We start from the raw sequence: 13,878 nt of genomic DNA, 5'->3' as shown, positions 1-13,878 counted from the left end.
TTTTGCAGGATCAGGAGGTCAACCAGCTGAAATCACCTGGGAGGGCTGGAGCAGGCTGAAGGACCTCCACTGACCTCCTGTAAACTTTCCTCATTGTATTCTCCTTAAAATTCTAAAATCTTTCCTGGGGGGGGGGGTGGGGGTGGAGATTTTCTGCCATGTCGGAATCTGTGATGCATGAATAAACATGTTTCCTGACTGTGCGTGCCCTGAAATATTCCCTCCTATATACATGCGACGATGAGGTCTACCTCAATGTTTATGCATGATTTCCCCTAATAAAGTCGGATGAGATGCTTTGCTCTTAGATATGTGTGTCCTCGCTTGTAGGCTTGTAATCAAGTTTCTTCTCATCAAATTATCAAGTTGTCTTCTGGGTGGCAACTGCAGAGCATTCGGACCCGGACCACTTCGGTCCAGGGACAGACACACCCTCTATCTGCTCAAAACACTACTCCTCGGGAACCCGTTCCCTTATCAGGTTCTGAGATCCCCAAGCCCTCTGGGACCGCACGTAACTCCACACACGCCCGCAGCAGAAGCCACGGCCAGATTTTCCCCGCCTGACCCCGAGGGCGAGCTCGACCTCTCCCCTTCTTCCGCCAACTCTGCAGCGGAAGCCGAGGGCTGCGGAGCCCAAGGCCCACCTGATTGGCAGCGGGCGCCCCACCCGTCCGCCGAGCCCCGCCCCCGCAGCAGCACCCGGAAGGCCAAGACCTGGAGCCTCCCACCCACCTCGGCCACCTCCGGGACGGCGTGGATCAGGTGCCTGATGTAGCCATTCAACTCCTCCCGCCGTCTCTCGGCCCCCGCCTCTCCCCGCGGGCGGCCAATCGTGAAGCGACTGGGGAAGCTGGTGAGGCCGGAGGGAGGGGCAGACAAAAGAGAAAGGTAAGAGGCAACAGGATTTGTCACATTTCATTTGCTGTTTCAGCCACCCGACCCACATCTCTCAGCACTCTCCCTTCCTAGGGACCCCACCCACTCCGTTCCTCCCGCAACTTCCCAGGTCTGTGCCCAGGGCGCCCCCGGCAGTTCTGAGGACACCAGATGAGAAAGCCAAACTGCTGGGCATAGTCCTATGGGTCCCCAGAAGTGCCGCAGGGGCTGTGGAGTCCCCAGTTTTCCCCATTAACGTAAAAATCATTTGAAAAATCATTTTGTAAAAATTTGTGGTAAAGTACACTTAAGAAAATTCACTGTCGTAACCATCGTTACGTGTAAAGTTCAGTGACACAAAGTTCGTAAGTGCAACCATCATTACTGTCTCCAGAACTCTTTTCATTTGGCAAAACTGAAATTCTACCCATTAAACAACTCTTCATGTTCCTCCTCCCTCCCAGGCCTTGGCCACGACCATTTTACTTTTTGTCTTTATGAGTTTTACTACTATAGTGCTTGATATAAATGGAATATCACACGGTATTTGTTTTTCTGTTACTGGCTTATTTCACTTAGCATAATGTCCTCAAGGTTCATCCATGTTGTAGCATGTGCTAGCATTTATTTGTTTTTAAGTCTTCATATTGTATAGCATTTGAAAAATTGTTTTACTCTTTAAAAGATTAGAAACCTTCAAACATCTTCACATTTAGTAAATCCCCTACGTTTAGATCAGTTTGCTCTCCTTCCAGTTTATTTTCAAGTCTGGAGAGCTTGACCAGCAGGGGGAGCACTTGTTATCAAACTCATTACCAGGCCAAGAAAATCAAGTACCTTCTGTTGATCTATAGCTCCCGCAGTCCGGCACACCACCCATCCATTCTCCCTCTCCAGTATCCCTCTAGCAGAGAGTAAAGAGGCCAGCTACCTGGGCAACAGAGAAGAAGGGAAGAGCAGCCGCAGCTTATTGTGTAACTCCTGGAACTCCTCAAATGTCCTCTGGATGTAAGTGGCCTCGTGAGCATTCTCTCGCATCACCTTTACCACATAAATCTGCAAAGGTTCCAGTCTTAGAGAACACCTGCCACAGCCTCCACAACCAATGAGGAGGGTAGGTAAGGGAACTTAAATGTGTGCTTGCGTGTGTGTGTGTGTGTTGGGGGGTATACGCTTTCCAGAAGGAAGAAGGCAAAAGTATCTCCAATGGAGATAAAGGTGATGTGTCCCTGTACATATGCAGGGATTTGAAAGCAAATATTTCCTGCACATGTTTCCCAAGACCCTTGACTCAGAGGAAGTAACCATCCAATTCAGCTCCTTGATTCCAGGCAGGCCAGGCAGGCCACTCAGGCAAGGGAGAGGGACATGGTCGATGACTGCTCCCAGCACAAAGTGCCAGGTGACTCCAGTGCCCACAGTGTGGATGTGAAGAAACAGAATCCAGTAATCTGGGGACATTGGGGAGCAAGAGAGGATCAGACTGGAGAAGACGCTTACATAGGTCTTGTTGGGGTGGAAGACCTTCTCCTGACGGCAGAGGAAGACATCACTGAGGCGGCCAGAGCGTTGAAGAGTGTATGTGCGGGGGGCAAAGGAAAGGGTCAACCGGTCGTCTGAGCCTGTGAACTTCATCTGAGCCAGGTTATGTATGAAAAAATTGAGCTTTGTGGCTACACTGCCCAGGCTGGACTCAATCAACCTGTTGGTGTAAGAGGATAGAAAGAGGATGTCACCACGGACCCATGTCCCCACTGCCTGGACAGAGCTATCTCAAGGAATATCCCCTGACACCTGAGACAACACTTCACTCCCATCAAATCATTTTCCCTGTGTCATATCCTCCTAGAGCACATGAGTGGCACACAATGATCTACATGCAATTTACTCATTTGAATCCAGGGGTCTTATCTCCCCTCACTGCCCTCCTAAGCTGACGAGTGTTGAACCAAGGTGGAAAGGAATTAAGGATTCTACCTAAACTCACCGGGTGAGTATCTAAATATTGCATCAAACTGAATTTCAAGGTTCAGTACCATGTAACCTCACCAAGCACTATTCCACCTAGAGATTTCAGTCCAAAAGGAGAGGTTCTGTGTTAGACCAACAGATAAAAAATTAGTTGGCAAAGTCCCAAAAGAGTGTATACTAAAATGGGAGACGTCATCTGTACAAAACTGTAGGCATTCGTACATAGACAGCTCCGTGTCATACGTAGTGCACCTAGAAACATTGTGAAATCTGGGAAAATGAAACCGTGAAATTCATGTTTTGATAAGGGAGGAGGAAGGTTTTGATCAGAGGGCTAAAAACTACTAAAAATTCATACTTGCTCCATAAACAAATTCTTTGACCAAGACTTGGTGAGGATGTAAGTAAGAGCAAATTGTAATACCTCTATAAACGAAGATTAGCGCGAAAATGCAGATGGGTCTGAGAGATGTGAAGTAATTTGCCTAAGTGAGAGGCAGAATTGAGACAGCACACCTGCATTGTCAACTCTTGGCTCCGCTGCTGGTGCTAAGCCTTTCCCATTTCCCTAGCCCTGCTCCTCCCAAGCAGGCCGCCTGGAAATCAATGAATTAGGGTGGGCAGCATGTTTTGTATGCAGAGTGTTACCTAGTAAAGTAGGTAGTGGCATTGGCCTCTGTGTCCTGAGGCCTCAGGGCATCATACACATACTTGAGGTCCTCCAAGTCTGAGAGCTCAGGGATCCCACAGGACAACATCTACAAGGAGAGTAAAGGAGAGGAGACGGTGCCTAAAACAACCAGGAATCTCACTTCTTCCCCACCGTAAGGCAAGATTTTCTACAGCAAGGCTCCCTAGCCCTCCTAGAGGGTGGCGGATGGATGCCGTGGACAGTGGCTAGAGGGCCATGAGAATGGAGGGGCTGGAGCAGGAGCCAGACACCCGCATGGACACCATTGTCCCGGGGTGTCTAAGCCCTGCCTTTATCTAGAGCCCCAAAATGTAGATCTCCAGGGATCCCTTAAAGCAAGACAGGGAAGTCTTAAAGAAGTGCCAGAAGCTAAAAAGGAGGGGTTCAGAAAGGATGGAACTCCTCACCAGGCCCAGCAGGTTGAGGAAGAGGTGGGTGTGCTTGCGAATGAGGTTGTAGGCTTGGCAGCAAAGGTCAACAAAATCATGGAAGCGGCTGGAAGGCTTGTCGCCCCCGTTGATGACATATGCCATGTCCGAGGTGAAGACAAAGGGGGCACGGTCCCTGGGCCAAGGGGGAACATACAGGTAAAAGGTCAACATGGAGGAGGAAGCCCACCCTGGGGACTTATTGGGGATGGTTCCCCTCACCCCTTGTTACCTATGCAAACCTGGATAGATGGGGCTCTCTGTTTTTTGGTTGTTTTTTTTAACTTTAATCCTAAAATGTCCTCACAAACATCCTTCATTGATTTCTTGTCCGTGAACTAGCAGGACTTTACCCCTGGATATCTAATTGTATTCCCCTTTGCTGTGGTCTGGGCTTTTTTCCTTTTGCTTAGTCCTCAGCAGGGAGAGCGAGCGCAGTTGGTCCCTGCCTTCTGCAAGACCCTGTAAGGACCTGACGTCTTTCTCAGTCTTCTCCAAAGCTGCTCAGCCTGAAGCACGCTCTGAAGTGCAGCCCCTTCCATCATGGGCTTGTGTCGCAGCTCTGGTCCCAGCAGTGGAACCATTTCCACTGACCAACCCCCCCACCCCACCCCTACATACACATCCCTGCTTCAGAAGACCACCAAGGACCACTGACCGCTTAATGTTGCCAAACATCTGGGCATGTCCCAGGAAGCGGCCAAAATCAATGTGAAACATGTGGCCAGTCGTCTTCAGCATGATGTTGTCATTGTGTCGGTCACATATGCCCAAGACATACGTGGCCACACAGCAGCCGGCACAGGAATAGATGAAGTTCTCCACGGCCTGGAAGGAGGAAAGGGAGATGGGAGAGGACATAAAGCTGGCTTGGCAGGACTCCATGGGCATAGCCAGACTGAATTCCACCAGGTGTGGCCTCTCTCTCGTGAGTCCCAACTGTATCTCACATCTGCTTCTTCAGCCTTCATCATGGACCAGTGTACACACTGATATACACAGATTCATCACTTGTATCTTATGGAGTATGAGAAGGTGGAAGACTTCTATGTGTATCTCCACCACTTTATCTGAAATTCACCTTCCTCTGTACCTTTATTTCTCCCAGGGAGCATGGTTGGAAAGACAATGAACTCATCCAGAGCCCAAATTGGACCAGCCCAGGTAGAAGACACCTTGAGAGAGAGAAAGACTGACATACACAACTTTCCCAACCAGTTGTGACCATCTTAACTCAAGTGCACACCGAGGCAGCCAACTTAAGGGCCCCTTCTTGACTCTGCTCTGAATTCTTCCATCCCCCTCCCTGCCCCCCAAACAACAATTATTCCCCGTGTTCTTAGTAACAGCTAAATGTTAATTTCACTGAAGTCACTTCACTCCGAAGAAAAGCTGAGGCAGCTTAACAGTTCTGGGTGTGTTTTACACTTGAAAATCAGATATCTCTAGTTCATAAAGAATGTTACATATATTTTTGTGTTTAAAGCAGGAGGGGAATGGGAAGGGGTTGGATCTACCTTATTTTATTTGGTCAATACCTGTCCCTTATCTCTTTCTTTTTTTTAAGATTTTATTTATTTATCTTTAGAGGGGAAGGGAAGGAGAGAAGGAGAGAAGTATCAATGTATGGTTGCCTCTTGTGTGTTCCCTGCTGGGAACTGGCCTGCAACCCAGGCATGTGCCCTGACTGGGAATCGAACCGCAATCATGTGGTTTGCAGGCCCACGCTCAATCCACTGAGCTACGCCAGCCAGGGCCCTTATCTCTTTCTAGAAAGTAAAAATACGTGGAATTATTGAATGGACACTTTCGCTCTCTAAATCCTCTTTGTGCCAATTATAGAATTCCCAAGAACTCCAGAAAGGCACATCAGCAGAGGACAACAACCATCACAGCCAACCAGGAATGTACAAAGTTGGGAATGGATGAAAGCTTCCCAGACAGAGAATGCACACCCTCCCTGCATCCCTCTACAGAGTTCCGCCATCCTTCATGGACCCTCCTTGAGTCCCATACCTCCGCGACCTGCCCAGCTCACACTGACTGCTCCGCATTGATCTGCAGCCGCTCTTCGACCACCGCTCACTAAGGGTTGAGTCTTTTTACTCCCCCAGGACTTAGGGATCTCGTTTCTCAGCAGCTTTTTGGCTCTTCCACAAGGCCTGTTTCAAAACTAGCTATACACAGAAACCTCCCAGATACTTGTTGAATTAAACCAATGACTAACCTATAGGAAACTCAGAATAGAAAGTCTGTAAAGAAATCACAGTAAAATAGTAATAATAAACACCCCCCCCCCAAAAAAAAAGAAAGAAATCACACAGAATGTGCCTTCTGGAAGCAAGACTATTTCCATGGAAGGGAAGCATAGGAATAAAAGGAAACCAATCAATAAGGGATGTAACACATCAGCTCCCAGTCTCGACTTTCACTTCCATCAACTTGCCTTCTTGACACAGATGTTCTTTCTACCTGAAATGCATCCTCTTTTGACTTGCACGATAGCTGTGTGCCCGTGGGCAGATGAGTAAGTCCCATCACCTACGTTTGTAAGGTGTTAGCTGCTTACAGGCAGGAAGTCTCACTGAACAAGGGGAGCCCTCCCGATGTAAGAGCTTTCACTTGCAGGGGGTAGGGAGCTCTCTTTGCTGAGTAAGTGGCCAAGAACCAAACCTCTCTAGTTCTTTCCTACCGGAAGCCATAATGAAGACTTTGGAAGGCATCAGCACACGGGTGGTAAAGTAAGACCAGATGATGGGCTGGCACAAGAAGAATGCAGAGAGACAGGCAGGTCAGGAATTAAACCCTGAGGAACGTCAATGTTTAAGGCCATTTATGATTATCTAAATAGATGTTCATGAAACAACATCCTGATTATAATTTGTCCACTAGGTTTTCCCTCAGGGATAAGATGCATTGATCAATATAAATTAGTAATTGGGTCCCCTTGGAAGTTCAACGGAATCAAGCATCTCTGGCTTATAGTCAGTCTCTTACGAGTGTTGTTATTGTGATTTGTTACCTCCCCTAAACTCAGTTATCCTGGAGACTAGAGCCGTGAAACACTGGCCCAGCCATGGACCACACACAGCAGGCCACCAAGGCCCTCAACCAGGTAAAGCTCCACCTGAGGGACAGGTCAGTCCCTTTTCTGCCACCTCCATCTCCTACTTAACCTTAATCCTGGCTTCCAGCTACAGCCTTGCCACAAACCAGCTCCCAAACTAGGAACTAGCCAATTTTAATTCACTTCTATGTAAAGAGGAGCTGGGTTAAAATGATCTTTAAAGTCTCTTCTAACTAACATCTTCTATAAAGTCCTGAACCCCTCAGAGGACACAGAACTGAATAGGATCCATGATTAGGAAAGACACAGGCAGGTTCTCAAAGGCTGGCCCCCCTCCTCCAAAACTCAGTCTGACAGGGGAATGTGGTGAAGTCTTCCCAGTTGGCTACCAGGAGATTTTCTGTCTACTTACGAGTCACTGGACCCACCCCCAGACATCTGGATATGCCAGCCAGCCAAGAAAGGGCGTGTCTTTCCTCCCAACAGAGCCAAGCTGTCTCCTCTGAGCAGGTGCAGGCCTCATGGTACCACTGTGATGTGCCAGACTCGGGCACACCCTGCCCAGCCCCGCCTGCCACTCCCAGCCCTACCTTCTCGTACTCGTCCTCTCCAGGGTTGTGCTTCTGCAGCCAGTCGGCCAGGGGCCGGTCCTTGAAGGAGCCGGTCACCCCGTGCTCCACCTGGATCTTGCGCAGGGTCTCAGCATTGGGAATCACCTCCACCATCCCTGTGAGGGGAACGCTGGGTCACTCTCCAGAGCAGAGGGAAGGGACTGTCGGGAGAGCCCTACAAGCGCTTGCCAGATGCTTCTCCATAACTAAACTCTAGGGCACTTGGACCAAGTCTCATGACGAGGGGCGCGGATCATGATGGAAAGGATGTCACTTCCCAGGTTTCACATTCAGCGACTCTGGTCTCTCCTATTCACAGCTGCTGCTCCTTTTGTTTTTCATTTTTACTCTGGGAATTTTCAAATGCATATAAGGATGAAGAAATGATCATGTACTCACACATATCCCCTGCCCGGTTTCAAAAACCGTCAACACTTTGCTAATCTTGTCTCATCTATTTCACTCACCCAATACTGCTGCCTCCCCCCGCCCTGGCTGGAGTATTTTAAAGCAAATCCCAGACTTGTCGTTTCACTTGTAAATATTTCAAGTACAAATAATAAGGACAAAACTACGATGCCATTATCACATCCAAAAATTAACAATCATTCTTTAGTCTCATTTAAACTAATCTCACCCAACCCAGTCCCTGTTCATACTTTCTTTTCACAGTTGATTCAGCTGAATTAGGATCCAAAGTCTACAGAGAACGTTTGGCTGTTCTCTTTTATAACAGAGTCTCTCTTTCCTCCCTTCTTTTTTCATGCTGCTCCACAGCTTCTGATGAAATCATCCCGCCCTTTCGATGTTTCCGGAGAAGCACAAGGGTGGTGTTGGGAATAGGCAAAAGGGCAGAAAGCAGAGGGCACCCCCCATCCTGCCCTCAGCCCCGTTCACAGCCCTGCCACTGCCAACTGACCTCTGCCCCTGCCGGTGGAGAAGCAGCGGAAAATCACCATGCGCATGTCCAGCCCCTCCTGGACCCAGATCTTGCTCATGATGCGGATCATCTGCAGGGTGAGCATGTCCTGGCGAAGGTCATCCCCACACTGGAGGGAGGAAGAGTGATGACCAGACCAGTGATGACCGTCTCTTCTGCCTTCCTTGGCTCCCAGACCTCCCAGGAGGATCCAAACTATAGTGGCAGGGACTGCCCAGTTGTCCACCTCTGACCTACCTACTCAGCTCACACCAGGTCAAGCCACCAGAGATGGGCTATGCAGTATTCCGGCTCTTCCCAAACCCCACATCCCCACCAGAATTGAAGGCAGTTTCCCCTTCTTCATGCAGCCCTCCTGATCATCAAGCTTTTTAAAATCTTAAATGTTTACACCTTGGATTCAGAACTGACACACTACAAATGCTCACACACACACATATAAAACCAAATCGTGTGCATCTCATGTCCCCCGCTAGTTTCACGTGCCTTGAAACTACCATTCACTTACCCAAAACATGGATGTATCGGTTAGAGGGCCTTAGGGTTCAACTAGTCCGATCTCTATCCGATATATTAATTTCCTCTCTGACATCATTGCCACACAGTCATTCAGCCTCTGCTTGAATACTCCCAGGGACAAGCAGATCACCACCCTACCTATTCCATTGTGGGGGTAGCTCTGCCTCCCAGAAAGAGGTTCAGTATATCGAGCTGTCAGTTGCCTCCCTGAATGTCCCAACCCCCGGGGCCATGCAGAATCAGTTTATTTCCTTTTTCATATGATGGTCTTTCATATATTAAGATGACAACATGGAATAGCAGAAAGAGAACTAGCCCGGGGCTGCTTCTTTCACCTCAGGCTCCTCCCCTTCTCTCTACCACCTCCATCCCACCAGGCGCAAGGGCAATGTCCTCACCTTGAAGATGACTCTGATGTTCTCACCCAGCGGATCCACATTCTGGAAGGTGAGCTTGAGGGGGACTGCGTTGGAATTGAAGTAGGAGCAGTCCTGCCACAGTTGAGAGGGCAGTGAGGAGGAGCGGGTGGTCTGCGCCCGGGAAGGAGAATGGCCTGTCTACTCGGGTCAGGCCGCTTCCCTCCACCTGCTTGTGGTTTCTTCCAGGTTTTCTGAGGAGCCCTAGTCCTTCCTGAGCGTCATCGTCTATTCAGCTCAAGCACCCACTCTCATCCCTTCAGTCCATTCTCCACACAACGTATGGGTTGTGTGGCTTCTGGTAAGTCAGGTGTCCCATCCAGTAAGTCACGTGTCCCGTCTACACCTCAGTTTACTCTGCTGTGAAACAGGGCTCCCAATAGTTGTGACTTTTAAGTCATGAGGATGAAATGCGATAACCAGCTTGAAGTGCTCAGCAGTGCCGGGAGCCAAGAGCGCTCATAAATAACACACGACAGTTTCTCCAGCCCGGCTTCAACCCAACACGGTCACGAGACACTTCCCTAGCACTCCACCCTGTCACCCCACAGCTGCTGGGGAAAAATCCCTGTGTGCCAGCGTTGTGGGAAGACCCCAAACATGCCTTTCTTCCTCATCTTTTTCAATAAATGGGTGTGCAAAGACCTCACCTCCACTGAGTCCTCCCCACTCCAAGAGCCCCAAACCCACCAGTCACTTACCCTGGGCACGATGCCCTTAACCAGAAGACTGGGGCTGAGTGGCAGGCGACAGGAGCCATTGAGGGCAAAGAACTGTTTTACCTCCTCCAGGCCATTGCGGAGGATCCCCTGAGAGCATGGGAGGAGGCGAAGGAAAAGGGGTGAGGTAAGGGGCCCATAGCTGCACTCAGCACCAGGCCTCTCCCCAGGGCAGGCGTCCAACAGGGACTAGTCTGAAAATAGCCCCCTGGGAATATGGACAGCCTCCAGGAGACCATGAGGAAGAAAGACCAGCCCTCCCACACTGCAGCCTGGGACAGTGTGCCGGCAGCCAGCCCAGCACCTCAAGAGGCTAGATGATGACAGATCAGCGTAAGGCAGGCCCCATGAACCAAGAGAACAGGCTGTGAGTCAAGGGGAAGAGGCTGCTCAGACTGCTGCCAAGAAAAGCTAACAATTTGGACTTTACAATCTCAATTTTTAAATGTTAGCCACAGGCACACTGCTGGCCTAACTCAGCCCGTCTGTGCAAACAAGGAAAGGTGCCCTCTGTTGGTTGGCCACAGCACGCAGCATGGTGAACAGAGTCTCACTGCATTTCAGCCCTCACTGGCCCCCTCTGCCTGGGTGCTCTTGTGCAGTGAACAACTTATACAACTCTGCTCAGCCTTTAAGGCAAAAAGTTAAATAAAAATTTTAATACTTTGATGGCCAAACAAAACATATCCATGGGCTTTACCCAGCTTGCAGACTGTCAGTTTGTGACCTGGGGGTTAGAGAGTCACATCCGTCCAGCCCCGAAACTGGAGATGGTTGAGTGTCAGCCTGCTGGTTAAGATGCCTAGGAAGTTCATGACTGGCTGTAGAAGCCCAGGACCAGAAATGGGTAGAAGCAGCCTCACGCACTCACCTGCCGTGCAGATGGGGTGGCCTCCCGAACCTGTTGGGCCAGCTTGGCCAGGGTGTTGACAAGCCAGCACTGGCGGTTAAACTCCTCCCTCAGCCCCTTGCCACAGCAGCACAGCAAGGCCGCCAGCAGGTACTGGTATCGGATGCTGAACTGGGAGTCCTTGAGGCCATCCTTCAGCAACCTGCAAGGCAAACGACGTGGGGAGTCGGGCAACTCAAAGGATCACAGGCAAAGGAGTGTAGGGGGAGAGGGATCAGACCCAGCTCCAAACCCAGACTTGGGAGGGAAAACAGCGCTGCACACATGGCTCATACAGAGGTGTTCTTCCGTATCCCAGTCTGTGCCCACTCTGCCTTTACGTAGAGCTCAAAGCCCCTTGGCATCCATTTCTTCTTTCTTTCCACCATGGGTGGGTGGGTAGGAGGGCCAGGGAAGATCCTCTCTGTGCTACCTAGGGGTGGACTTAGACTCCCTGAGCATAAGGGGCTGACCCAAAGCCACATGGTAAGTGAGCAGCATACTAAAAACCCACCCCGCACACCTAGGAGTCAAACACTCTCAAGTAAAGGACCCACGTCTCCCCCACCTTTTTCGCGCAGTTTTACCAGAAGAAGTAGTGAGTCACTCTCAAGTCAGAGATTGCCCGTTTCAGGAGGAAGCGCACCAAGGGGCTATCCAGGTAGCACTCATACTTTAGGGCCTGTTTAGGAGAGAGGGAAAATGAGGCTATATTGACTGCCTGCAGTCCATATCTACCACTACCTCCACCCTAGGTTCTAAGGGAGAGAATGCAGACCAAGCTGGGGTTTGGGAGTGGGACTGTCAGAATTGGGGGGCAAGCCATTCCACCCACCTGCACGAGCTGGGGCAGGTAGTCAAGGAGCTCAGCATCCGACAAGGAGCCGATCCACTGGACAGCCATACGCCGCACCTCCTGGTCCGGGAAGCTGTGAAACAGAGCCCAGCACTCTGACCACCCAGCCACAGGCACGGGAGCGAGCCAGCACCTCACACCTGAGCTTTGGAGGCACGAGTGGAGAAAAGACAGTCTCCCAGACTCTGCCAAAGCTACTAGAAGAATCCTTAGCACCTTCTCTGGAGAGCAGCCTCGAAAATGGCCCTGTCCTCCGGTCAAAGCTGAACTCAAGCCAAGCAGATGAGCAGGAGGGTCATCATGTTCCTTCCTTGCATGACTTAAAGAGAACAGGACAGAACCCTCAATCCCACCCACAAAGACCTCTTTCTTAGCTCCCACTGTGCCAGAAGCTATAATCACCAAAGAGCCCTCATGAGGGTCAAAGCATTTTGTCTTGGTACCACCCTTTAATGCAAATCTTGCCAAGTGAATAACAGAGAGTTGTGGAATTTTATATAAGACTGGCTCCAAAAGTCCTGAAGGCAAGACAGGATAGAGTACATTTGAATTTCTGAAAAGGTGAGAAAGAAGCCAACAATGCCAGGTACTGTCTGGGAAAGGCAGCCCAGTGGTCTGAGACTGGGAGCCTTGTGTCCCCCAAGAACTCTTCAGAGGAGAGGGGGAAGAGGGGACTGTTAGAGTAGAACTAAATGAGAAGGTCTGGGCTCAGCAACTGTGCAGCTAAGGTTGGGTCGTTTCCTTACATGTAAGTTCTGACTCAAAAGAAAAAAAAAACATTCAGCTATAGCCAATGATATTCATGCTAGAGTACTTAGGGGTGGAGTTATGATGCCGGTAATTTACATCAAAATGCATTAAAAACTAAGATGGACTGAAGGAAGAATGGATGGAAGAATAGATGGATGGATGGATAGATATACATACAATAAAGGAAACAGAGCAAATGCTAATGGTTAGAGTCCAGGTGGTGGGTAGACAGATGTTCACTGTAAAATGTTCAGTTTTGTTATTGCATGTTTGAGAAGTGTTCATAATATAATGTTGTGGGAGGGAATGAAACAAAAACAGAAAAGGAGAAGAGGAAAAGCCCTGAATTTCCAGCCCCACTTTATCACTTTGCCCAGGGCTGGCTCAGGCCACTGGCTTTTCCCAGTAGACAATGTGAAGCCTTGGCTTCTGGAAGGACACCTGGTCAGTAAAGGGGAGTGTTACAACTCACGTGGCATGTAGGAGCCCCAGGGCATCCTGGTGGTTCATGTGGGTCCACTGCTTCAGGAGAACATAGATGTCGGGCAGGCAAGCCCACTCCCAGCTGGGGGCGCTGGCAAGCACCAGTGGAAGTGAGCTCACCTCAGAGTGGCAATAATATCGCTTCTCCCACAGGCGCTTCTTGTCAGCATCAGTGAGCCTGGGATGAGGGTAGTAGGGGAGGTGAGAGAACAGAGTCAGCCAGAGGACAGGGTATTTATTCTCCAACAGAATGCTACACACTCTCCAACTCTGGTTCCTCAACTGTGCGGCATTACAATCACCCGAGGAGCTCTGTAAAATTCTCATGCCCAAGCCGCAGCCCATACTAATTAACTCATAATGTCTGGGGAAGTGACATTGGTATTTTCAAAGGATGCCTAGGTGACTGCAATGTGGAAAGGGAACCAGGGCCCAAATCTCATCTTCGATGCTGACTCTGGGATGTCTCAGACCTGAGGCAGAATGCAGGCCCAAAGGCACAGAATTTGCTCCTCCTCCTAAGGATGCCCTTTTGGGGCACCACTCCCATGTACAACCACCAGAGGGCAGTGGTCCCCACAGGGCAGGGTTTAGGGAGCTCAGAGACATCCTGGGGCTTCCTGGGGCCAGCTGGAGGATTCGTAGGACCTACAGCTAAT

General features: G+C 49.8%; 1 protein-coding gene across 6 annotated transcripts in view; it reads right to left on the bottom strand.

Moving 5' to 3' along the window:
* Nucleotides 1-13,878, bottom strand: part of PIK3C2B (phosphatidylinositol-4-phosphate 3-kinase catalytic subunit type 2 beta) — a 63,351-nt gene that overhangs the window by 7,508 nt on the left and 41,965 nt on the right. For all 6 annotated transcript variants that reach the window (XM_037067214.1, XM_037067212.1, XM_037067217.1 and 3 more), the window contains 14 exons: nucleotides 13,209-13,397; nucleotides 11,966-12,059; nucleotides 11,718-11,812; nucleotides 11,113-11,293; nucleotides 10,224-10,331; nucleotides 9,505-9,597; nucleotides 8,567-8,696; nucleotides 7,627-7,763; nucleotides 4,628-4,797; nucleotides 3,949-4,105; nucleotides 3,499-3,608; nucleotides 2,380-2,581; nucleotides 1,811-1,935; nucleotides 736-853 (listed from right to left, as the gene is read on the bottom strand). In XM_037067214.1, the coding sequence (XP_036923109.1) occupies nucleotides 736-853; nucleotides 1,811-1,935; nucleotides 2,380-2,581; nucleotides 3,499-3,608; nucleotides 3,949-4,105; nucleotides 4,628-4,797; nucleotides 7,627-7,763; nucleotides 8,567-8,696; nucleotides 9,505-9,597; nucleotides 10,224-10,331; nucleotides 11,113-11,293; nucleotides 11,718-11,812; nucleotides 11,966-12,059; nucleotides 13,209-13,397 (1,909 nt within the window). The remainder of the gene's footprint in view (nucleotides 1-735; nucleotides 854-1,810; nucleotides 1,936-2,379; nucleotides 2,582-3,498; nucleotides 3,609-3,948; nucleotides 4,106-4,627; nucleotides 4,798-7,626; nucleotides 7,764-8,566; nucleotides 8,697-9,504; nucleotides 9,598-10,223; nucleotides 10,332-11,112; nucleotides 11,294-11,717; nucleotides 11,813-11,965; nucleotides 12,060-13,208; nucleotides 13,398-13,878) is intronic.

Source organism: Sturnira hondurensis, unplaced genomic scaffold (assembly GCF_014824575.4).
Source record: "Sturnira hondurensis isolate 20B ecotype Veracruz unplaced genomic scaffold, ASM1482457v3 Scaffold0017082, whole genome shotgun sequence".
Taxonomy (NCBI): Eukaryota; Metazoa; Chordata; class Mammalia; order Chiroptera; family Phyllostomidae; genus Sturnira; species Sturnira hondurensis.
Note: the sequence above shows the minus strand (reverse complement) of the source record. Positions and strands in the feature narration are given on the sequence as shown.